General features: G+C 40.0%; 1 protein-coding gene across 3 annotated transcripts in view; it reads right to left on the reverse strand.

The window, feature by feature from the left end:
- PKHD1 (PKHD1 ciliary IPT domain containing fibrocystin/polyductin) overlaps nt 1-10738 on the reverse strand; it is a 445188-nt gene extending 434450 nt beyond the window's left edge. Inside the window, exons 1-6 of one of the 3 annotated variants that reach the window (XM_054698860.1) lie at nt 10584-10738; nt 7153-7193; nt 6951-7049; nt 5210-5287; nt 4410-4554; nt 1129-1237 (exon numbers count right to left, since the gene is read on the reverse strand). In XM_054698860.1, coding sequence (XP_054554835.1) covers nt 1129-1237; nt 4410-4554; nt 5210-5287; nt 6951-6978 — 360 coding nt within the window. In that variant the 5' untranslated portion in view covers nt 6979-7049; nt 7153-7193; nt 10584-10738. Of the gene's footprint in view, nt 1-1128; nt 1238-4409; nt 4555-5209; nt 5288-6926; nt 7050-7152; nt 7194-8461; nt 8661-10583 lie in introns of those variants that run through there. The other 2 variants (XM_037519857.2, XM_054698859.1) reach the window with 2 other exon arrangements.
- Nucleotides 10739-11198: the final 460 nt, after the last annotated feature.

An 11198-nucleotide genomic window follows, 5' to 3' on the forward strand; every position in this document is an offset into this window, starting at 1 on the left:
TGCCCTCTCTTTTCCCATCATTAATAAGAAAACTACTCTCCGGAGTGAAAGGAACATGAACCAAAACCAGCATGGAGCTTAAGGCGCATGCGCTGTCACCTCTAGTTACATTCACTGAGGCCTTGTAGGGGCTGGAGTCAGGTCTTAACAAGAAAGAATGCTTTTTTTTTCCTTTCTGCTGTGTATATACAAAAGCAAAATTCCCGAAAAGAAGATACTCTTAAATTAAGAAACAAGCAATTTGAAATTTGAAAAATATACTGCCTATGTAAAACGTGGAGCGTATTAGAGATGAATCTGAAGTCTGTTCTAAAGGAGCTTTAATTAATGACTTGATTGTGCTCTTGTGGAAAGTTCAAACATCCTTTGGGAAATACAACCAAGTCAAAAAACACTGCCAAATCTCTGCCTTTTATAAAAAGTCTTTGATCTGCCCTTTCAGAAATCCTTTCAGGGTAAAACTAAACTGAAATGGACAGTGGACTGAACCAAATATAAAATTAAACCCTGGTATGCATATCGAGGCTCTAAAATAAGTCAGGCATTGGCTCATAAACTCTCTTTCTCTGCTCCCTTTTGCTCTATCTGAGTTTGAAGGAGAATTCCACCAGCAAATATCCTTTCAATCTGGGGTTGGAAAGAGTAACAGAAATCAACTGTGAAGCAGAGAGGAAGGTGGAAGTGTGTCCCTGAGTTCCTTCACCACACTGAGACTTGGGATCCTCTCAGTTATAAAATGAAATGCACATGGCAATATCTGTGGCTCCTCTGTGGGATTCAGTTTGGGCAGTGTTTAAGTCCTGGTTCCACTATTTACTACCTGGAAGACATGGGCAAGTTATTTAATCTCCATGAGCCTCAGGTTGCTCATCTATAAAAACACGATTATAAAAAGCTACCCCACAAGATAGTTATGAACAGAATATGCATAAAGCACTTAGCTAGAACCTGACATGTAAATGCTTAATAATTACCTTTCTTTACTATAGCCTCAGAAACCCCAACTACCACCCACCTTTCCTCTTACCCTGGCAAAGCAGACTCTGACTGATTTATAACTCTCTTGTTGATAACACCAGAACACCCTCAGACCAGATGGACACACATTTCTCCACCCTCAGAACTCACCTTGAAAGTACAATTGTCTTGTGGTCCTGGGCATGGGCTGCCTATCACCTGCTTCCCAGAAAGCACTTGCAGGTAGTACTGACCCTCATGTGCTTCGGACAACAGAGATCTAACAGCAGAAAGTAGAAATCCTTGTGAATCAAAATCAGGAATAGCTGAGCTAGGAAGCCTACTTGACCACTTCGAATTCCTTCCCTGCTTGTGTGAAACAAAACTAACCAAGCATTCCTATATTTAGCATTTCACCTCTTAAAAACACTCACTTGAAAGATTATATCCTTCAGCAAGAGAAGTTAATGATTTTGCAATTGAAAATTCCTAAAATTAATTTTTTCTGTGGGTTTTTTTTTTTTTTTTTGGTTTGTTTATTTATTTATTTATTTATTTATTTATTTATACAAGCACTGGGTACAGTCAGAAGCATGGGAGGGTGAGAGAATTCACCAGAGCTAGAGCAGGGAGCGAACAGGCAGAAGGACCGAAGTACATTGCTGAGGGAGAGGTCTGCGCGCCATGTGGGACCCTCGCCTGGTGGCCGGGGATCGAACTGGCGCTGCAGAGGCTGCAGGAAACTTCGCAACCCAGAGCTCAACTGCTGCGCCACCGGGGAGGCCCTTCCTAAAATTAAATTTTAAAATTCTGTCCTATTTCTCAGAATCATAGGTTCACAGGTCTTTAAGAGTTGGGAGAGACTCTCATAGATTATCTCATCCTATATTTCATTTTTTAGAAAAATGACAGATTTTAATAGACTAAGAGAAACATGTGTATGAACATCACAGTTTAAGGGCAAAGTAGGACTTGAATCCTAGGCTCTTGATAAAAGGCATTGGTTTTCTTTATTTCCCCCAAAAAAATTCTTCACTTTGCAATCATATAGGTAGCCTATAAATAGTCAAAAGAGTCCTAGACTCTCCCATCTTTTTTTTTTAACAAATATTACCATGACTTCTTTGTCTTTTTGAGGCTGCCATTCATTTTGATGTTTATAAGAGAAGTAATATGATGAGTAAGGAGCTAGATTAAAGACTGCCTCCCCCAAACCTCATCAAAATCACTGGTATAATCCTAAATATTTAAATCTACACCATCCAATGTGTTAATCACTAGCCACATGTGGTTACTGGCACTGGAAATGTGACATGTCCTAATTAGAAATCCTATGTGTAATATACATATTGGGTTTGAAGCCTTGAGCAGCAAAAAGAAGATAATATATCTCAGTAATTTGTATATTGATTACATTTTTAAATGATAACATTTTGGATACTTTGGGTTAAGTAAGATGTTGTTAAAATAAATCTTACCTGTCTCGATTGACTTTTAATGTGGTTATTAGAAAATCTTAAAATACATTCATTTTGTCTGGGTAATATTGAGTTAGATGCTACAATGGCTGTTTTGCCAAAAGCAGACCTAGCTTTTTAAGATAATGAGTATAACACTATTTCATTGCTAATGTACATTTTTCCACAATTAAATGTTAATTGAATTTGATATTCATCTTCCAGTCAATGAGCACATTTATGAGGGTAGTATTTCTTTTTCTTCATAAGATGATATAAAACCAAAGATGCAGCATAAAAGCATTATTATATTGGGACTGAGGATATAGAACATGAAAACTTCAGGGCTTTGGCTTGTTTCATGACAAGGAACTCTATGCTCAAATATTATTCCATAAAACCTAAAGAAAATATATGACCCAATTGTAAAACCAATAGTAGTACTATAAGGAAGCTCAATTTAACTGACACTTATGAACATCTTCTACTTGCAAGATATCTGTGGGTCAAACACATTTTCTGTCCACAAAGCACTTAATTCTATAAGGATAAATCTGACAAGTGAGCAGCTGACACAAGTGTTATGAGAAACAAAGGGCTGAGGAAACAGGTCACTACAGCTACACATGCTATACTGTGTAAATCACACAGAGGTTTTCCCTTTTGATGAATGCACATAAAAAAGTGTGTGTTTACATGATGCGTGAATGTGCTTATAATGCACATACACCTTATGGATGAATTACTGAAAAGTGATTCTCAAAGCTATTGCAATTACAGCCTGGACTTCAGCTCCTACTCAACCCTATTTCAAAAAAAGAGAAAAGGCCTCCCTGGTGGCACAAGGGGTTAACACGCAACCTATGAAGCTATCCGCAGCCACTGCAGCATGAGTTCGATCCCTGGCCAGGGAGCTACCCACATGGCGCAGCAGACCTCTCCTGACTTGCCCGCTGCTCCCCTCAGCAGTTGATCTGCCTGTTCTGTTCCCCAATCTGTCTCTGGCGAATCCTCTCACCCCCCGCATCTCTGGCCTGTGCCCCAGTTCTTGTACACATGGATAAATAAAGCTTTAAACAAAAAGAAAGAGAAAGATTACACTCAGTTGGATATTCAGGGGAAAGTGTCATTTGCAATATAGTTGGTTAGGATTCACATAGGCAGAGATGAGGGAGAGGGAGTCTTCCTGAAAAAGGGAGCTGAGAATAAAAGGAAACAGGGCTGCTCCCCGGCCACCAGAGGAGGGTCCCACATGGCGCGCAGACCTCTCCTGCCGCCCGCTGCTCCCCTCAGCAGTGTACTTCGGTCCTTCTGCCTGCTCTGCTCCCCGCTCTGGCTCTGGTGAATTCTCTCGCCCTCCCGCGCTTCTGACTGTACCCAGTGCATGTATAAACAAAACAAACAAACCAGAAAACAAATAAATAAAGCATGCCTCTATAAAAAAAAAAAAAAAAGGAAACAGTAATATTTTTCCTCTCTTAGCCAATGACTCCCTTTCATGCAGCATCTCTAAGACATGAGTAGTGAATGAACCAGTACAGACTTCATAAACCAACACAAACTGGTATAGGACAACAGATTACCTAAAATCCCATAGAGACCACCTCAATCTCAGCCAATTGAAGACTGGCTTTACACTGGTTATGTATTTTTGCACAATCACTACAATTATACCTATTTCAACAGATGAGTTCTTTAGATGACAAAATGGTACCACTTATTAAAATTTTAAGTCATAGGATTCATTGCAAAAAAAAACTGGAATATAATCCAGACCCTCCTTATAAGTATCTCAAAATTCTTCCCCTAGTCTCATCCTCCCTTGAGCCCTGATGAGGACATTTTAAGAGGCATATTCACAAGGAACATTTTTTAAAACTCTATCTGGTAAATGCAGTCGCAGCAGGAGTTGCTCTAATTTGCCACCAAGAACTATAGAAACAAGCCCAGCACTCATCCTGTCTGGTCTTCTCATTCCTGGGCAGGCAGGCGTACCTGGTCCTGCACATCACCACTGGCAAATCCAAGAAGACTGGAGAAATGTCACAGGGGACACTTGGCAGCTCAGGCAGAGCCACATTCACCAGGTGTATCTCCAACTGAGAGCCATTGTCAGGATAAAGCAGACCAGACTCCAAACCTAAACCCAAGAGAAAGGAGAATCAGAGTTGTAAAGATAATGTATTTACAAAATAATGGAATAATGTATTTATAAGATAATGTAAATATATGGCCACATGAGGGCAATGTTTTTGCCTAAGGAATAAGTTAATATTCCTCATTTCCAAAGGCATTGATGACTGCTATCTAAATGAATGCTCTGATAAGTTTATTAATAAAAATTTTCTCTTCAGGTCCATTCACATTAATCCCAGAGAGAAATTTTCAACCCTCAAAGTTATTCTTTACCATAGTACAGATAGATGTATTTGCGAGGGTGATGGACCTCACACATAGAATTATCTTCAAGGAAGATAATCAAGATTCTAGGAGAGGCGTATCAAATATTATGCTACACACACTTCCATATGTCTCATGCAGGGTTCCTAGAGCTCCACCTCAACGTGTGGGATAGGAAATGACACAGACACATAGTGGTGTGAAGTGCCCTACTTCTGTAGGGCACTAAAGAATTAACAAGAGAGCATCTAGAAAGCCAAAGTGGTGAAATGGTCCCTCTCCCTACAGGTCATCTTTTACACCAGTCCTTAAACAATGAAGAAAACCAAAAGCTCATATTAGGTGTCTTTAGATCAACAAATAAGAACTTTGCATTTGGAAAGACCCAAACTTACCATCTAGCATGACTGTAATCCACGTTCCCCCGGCAAGGCTACCTTCTTTGGGTTCAATGTGGAAGCTCAGACAAAGCTCTGCAAATAAAAGGAGAAAATATTACATTAATTGTGAAGGTCATATTTTATCCACCAGCTTCCCAGATGTTATGAAGGAAAACTGGTGTTTATCAGCAGCCAGGAAGGCTTGACAAAGCAGTTTGTGGGCACCCCACTATCAGAGTAATTGATTGAGTAGATCTGGGGTGGGCCCAAAGAATATAAAATTCTTGCCAGCTACTGCTACTTCTACTGGTCTAGGGACCACACCTGCAAAATTCCCATTTTAAGGAAGGTTCTAACTGAGCCTTTTATCTTAGGTATCCCAAAACCCAGTGTTTACAAGAAAAATTCTGAATGTCTACTTGGAAAGGGCCTCAAAGACATTTGATTCCTAATTGAACCCATATCTCTTATCTCTCTCCCACTCTTTAATCTGGTGGTCATATTTAATTATAAAGCTACCACTTAATTATTGTATTTCCACTTTCTAGAGAGGAAGAGAAAATTTTAGAACCTTATTTCAATCTTCCTGCTCAGTTTACCATATTCTAATTTCCCCCCCTTTGAATACATGATCAGAATAATTTCCCAAATAGATACAAAATTCTTTAGAGTTTTGCCTTCCCTGCTTAGAGAGGGACTCAAGTATAGAGGAGTGCCAAAATTGCTTTTTTTTAAATAAAAGATGGTATAGACTTCACAGGCCAGACTAAAGAAAGTTTCTGTCATTGACTCCATCAGCTAAGCATGAGCTTAGTCAATACCTCCACCTTTGAAGATGTTACTGAACATGCCTTGGCCAAGGTAAAAGCAATTTAAAGAAATTAGCAAAAATCAGTCAACAACTCATGAGGTCATAAACAAAAAAAGTGTTACCTACAGAACACACTGCAGTTTATATGTCATAAAGGTTAAAGGATAAACCAGATCACACTAATTGCACTAGCTCAGGGCTCACATGTACAGCTGAGTAGGGAGAGCACTGCACAAGCAAGGGTGTGGAGAATCATTCACATCTATACAACCATTCATGGCAGCTCCAGCCATATCAGTCCACACTTCTACCTTAAATGTGCATTAGATAATTCTACCCAAAGAAAACTAAAACAAATGCCATAAAACAATACAGAGGACAATCACAGAGGAAAGGAGATTTTAATACCTGTAGTCATTAATTGCTAAGACACAGTAAATTACTTCTTTGAGAAGTTAAAGTTAAAAATCTTTTAAAAATTAAATTATGTGGCTCAAAAAGAAATTATGAAATGAATGTTATCAAGTTGTAATTAAAAGCTCTAGACTCTAACAGCAATCTCCACTGGCCAATAAAAATTAACATACGTATTCACAACTATTTAATAGAACCTGAACTATTAAACAGAAAAAAAAAGATCAAGCATAGAAAATTGATTTTTGATTCCTAATTGAACCCATATCTCTTATCTCTCTCCCACTCTTTAATCTGGTGGTCATATTTAATTATAAAGCTACCACTTAATTATTGTATTTCCACTTTCTAGAGAGGAAGAGAAAATTTTAGAACCTTATTTCAAATTCAAATTCAAAGCAGATACTTTGACACTCCCCCCCAGTAATATTCTAAGTACCCCAATGAGCTAGTTCTTAACATAACCTGTTGTTTTCCATTTATGCCTTCAGAATACACGCAACTCACTTGACAAAAGTAGTATTTCCATACTTATGAGAGAGATCAGACACACAGACATCTTGTCCACTCAGTCTTCTCAAAATTGTTCAGACATGAAAAGCATTTTCAGTTTTGATTGGAGAAGTATAGCTTTTGTGTTTAAAAAAAAAAAGACAATTTACTATCATTTTTTTGCATGCATACTATAACTTTGCTCTGTAAAAACTTGAAAAAATAAGGACATAATACCAACCTGCTCCTAGAGTCTTCAAAGGGACCCACCTTCTTCCTAAGCTGGAGAGAAAAAGATTATCTAAAAATCTTAAACTCATTAATTCAACCCCTTATCCCACCAATTTATTTTATGCCTGTTTAAATGAACTCACTATTAAACAAAAGCAGAATTTTTATTTTTTTAATCTTTTATTTATTTTCTTACATCTTTGTTAATTTTGGGATAGTATTTAATTTCTTCCCTCTGGTGTGGTCCCTGTAGTTCTCTCAACACCATAGGCCCATGACCCATCACCACAGTCCCTTGTGCTCTTCCCTGCCCTGTTTTGACCCTGTCCCTTTCCCTCCCTTGCTTTATATCTTAGATCTAAAGTCAGCTTGCAAGCTTTGTCTTTCTTTCCCTTGACTCTTTGTTTCGGATGTCTACATTCCACATATAAGTGAATGTATGACCATTCAATATTTATCCAAAAGCTGAATTTTTAAAACTAAAAATTATAAATAACAAAATACTAATTAATGGTGGTTGGAGGGGAGGGGAGGAGTAAGGGGGAGGTTGTTTCCTTTTGTTTTGTTTCAGAAGTTTCAATCCTCCAGGAACCAACCAACATAAAAAAGTAAAGAATTTAACAAAGTAAATGTTAAATATGCTAATAGATTGAAAAAAGTGTTACTAACAAGAATGTGGGGAAATTTTCTTAACCCAAAAGAGAAAGGAAGGAGAAAAGCAGCTGCTGGCAAAGCTGGGCCCTCAAAGGGTCACAGACCATCCTACAGGGAATGTCTGCCAAACCCACTTTTTTAATCACTGCCCTCACTGTGCCAATTCAAAGCAGAAACATCAGGCTTTGTGAAATAAGTTCGTTAAAGATTTTATCAAGGTTAACTGAGATGATACAGTGAAGAAATTAGCTTGGCACAGAGGAGTCTCCCCACAGATGTTCCACTCCCTTTCTCAGATGCTCTATTTCCAATGCAAAGGCCTCTCTGACTTTTAAACCCTTCCACCACTGCCCCTCACCTCCCCAACCTTCCCGCATTGCTCTCTAACATGAGCCCCACGCTACAGTGGGCTACTCTCCCCATCCGGTATCAGACAAGCCTTGGCCTTGGCTCCTGCTGATCACTCTGGGATCCCTCCAACTCCCCAGGGGCCTGATGAAATCCTTGCCATGCTTCAGGGCCCAGCTCAGCATCGTCGTCAACTCCATGGAACCCACCCCCAGAATGGGTTCCATGAACTGGCTCGGGAGGTCAAAAAAGGATGGAAGAAAGAGACCAGCTACTCCAGGATGGCAGGGGCAGGTTTGATAGGTGAGAACACTTACATGCGAGGCTTGTCTTTTAAAGCCTTATGACAAGGAGCTCTCCCAGCCCATCTGAAGTTTCTAGAGGCAGTCACTGGGCTCAGTCACTTCTACCATACGGACAGCCTTAGCTGTCGTTGCACTCACAAGCTGTGTCCTTGAAAATGGTTCCCACTGATGGCAGAAGTACAATTCAAGGACAGGGGAAGGGTTGAGGAGCTTCCTGTTACCCAGCTCAAGGGTCAACCAGAGTTCACACCCTCTCCAAGACCTCCTCCACCCCCCACCCAGCCATCCAGATTCTTATCTCCCTGTAGTGGCAGAATGGCCCAGAGCAGGTTTTCTATGATTCAAGCAGACCAGGTCAAGGAGAGTCCTGGAGCCCTCGGTGGCTTTCTCAGGTTTTTATTGAGCTTTTACATGTAGTGCAGCAACGAGGTACACGGCAGGCAGGGGTGCCAGCAGGCCTCCAAGCCCCTGGCAAGTCTTCACCCTGGGTTTCTCTGGCATTCTTTCTCCCCTTCTCTCTCCTGGTTCTTGTCCTGCCTCTGCTTCTCTTGGCGAGTATCTCAATACTGAGCCATGGCCCACAGAAGTAAATAAAACTTATAAAATGTAACAAACATATGCAATCCTAATGTTATAGGACAGGGAGAAGGGCAGCCCAAACCCCGCAATGGTGAGAGAGCAGAAAAGCCTGAAAATCATTTACCCTATACCCCCTTTCTCCCTGAACCTCCAGTTTTTGTCTTCCTTGCCTGACAAGGCAGTGCCATGTATGTCTATTCTTGTCTATTTCCATTCCCCAAAGGAATCCAGGGACTGGTCTTGTATTTTACAACCCTCTTAGTACAAAGGGGCCTCTAGGTGCTCAGAAAATTATACTTGGTGAACACAAATTTAAATAATCTGAACCTGGTTTTACCTAATCTGAAAGGAAATGGTTTTCATACATGTGGAATGGGCAGAATCCAGGCAGCGTGGTTAAAAGGCTGCATAGCCTCCACAACACCCTGATGGCTGCCGGACAAAGACTTCTGAGCTACTGACACCCCTACTCACAGCGCACAGACACAATCTTCTGAAAATTACTAACTTGGGAATTTTCTAAAAGTTAAAAAAATACAGAATTAAATATAAATATGTATATGAGTATGTGTGTAAATACACCTTTATCTTTTTAAGAAAACACTGAGGCTAGAAATTAACTGTACCACTTCCAAAAATATAAAGCTACAATAAACTCCCAGAAAAAAAATCTCTGCAAAAAACGTAGAATAAATTTATCTTACAGATATGTCCTGATTCAGATAATCTGATATATAAAATTACCAATATTTAAAAAAAAATTCAATATGCCCATTCACTCCTGGGCACTGTATGAGGAATTGGGAAAGCAGAAATTAATCTGTATTTGCCTTTAAATCCAAGCAGATGGGGTAGAGATGACAGATACTTGCCTTTACGAAAGGAGCTCTAAAATTTCTAAATGAATTCAGCAAGTATTCAAGTTGCAAATTTCCCTACATTTTACATTCTATTTGGAATAGAATTTCATTTGAAAACATTTCAACTCTCAGAAATGCATAGAGAAAGGAGTGTTTGCTGTTTGGTGCAAAGGCGTGGGATCCGACTTGCTCCTGACACCCAACAGAAGGCCTCAGCATGGAGTCTGCATTACCTGGCTGCATAATCTTAACATTCATTTCAGGGCCTGCCCCCAAGCTTGGAACAGTGGAAGTATACATGCACCTTGCTTTTCTTGAGCCCTATGTCTAGACCACCCCCCCTTTTTTTTCTATAATAGAGCAATCCAATCAAAAACAAATGCAGTTTTCCTTAATATGATTACTTTTCTAATTCTTCCTAAGAACAAACTCAGCCTCCACTTCATTCTTAAACCAGAAAATTTTCAGCCACAGAAGACCTGTACGCTGTTCTCTCTCCTCTAGATTCTTTTCTCCCGGCTCTCATTTCTCCTCTCCCTCTTTCCCTCCCTCCCTGTCAACAACATCCCCTCCTTTGGGACTTTGAGACAGAGCTGCAAGCTTGTTTCTCTATAGCCCACTTTAGTTCAGGAGACAGTGGCAAGAGATGCAATACCTGACAAACAAAGTAGAGATATTTCTAAATCCAACAGTACCTTTTTCTGTTTCAGTCTTGCTGTGACTTGAGGGAGAAATTATTTTTCCTTTCTAAATAATCTTGTTCCTCTCCGCCAGGAACCAGTGACCGTGTTATCTGGTTAGATCCCAGCCTGCAGCTACCCAGCAGGTAACTTACTCATGTTGCGCTATAACTCACCTAACTCAAGTATGTCCCAGCTAAAGGTGCTGCAAAGTAAAAGTTCAGAGCTGACCACAGGGCAAGTTTAATGATTAACACCAGCTACTTCAGTTTTTTCCCCAGGATCTTTTATTAACGACCAAAGAGAGAGTGTCTTATATTTTTACTACAAGTGCCCAGACAGGAATTTTAAGCATTAGTCCACCCAGTAGAAGACCAACAGGCATTCAATGATTAAAAGAATTTGCCAACAAGTCAGTGACTGATCACAGTGCCCAGGAAAAAAGGGCCACTAGAGGGCAGATCCCCATGAGAATTATTGGCTTTTCAAGGGGAATCAGGCCTGAATGCCCTTTGTGGACTGTTGTCACTGCAGAAATGTAGGTCTAAGAAACAGAAAAAGGAAGGGACTAATTCTAAGAATTGCTAAGAAAGGACCAATGAGTCCTCCTTGATTTTCTTCTTTCCTCCC

Source organism: Talpa occidentalis, unplaced genomic scaffold, assembly GCF_014898055.3.
Source record: "Talpa occidentalis isolate TD23 unplaced genomic scaffold, MPIMG_talOcc4v2.1 talOcc4.2, whole genome shotgun sequence".
NCBI classification, from domain to species: domain Eukaryota; kingdom Metazoa; phylum Chordata; class Mammalia; order Eulipotyphla; family Talpidae; genus Talpa; species Talpa occidentalis.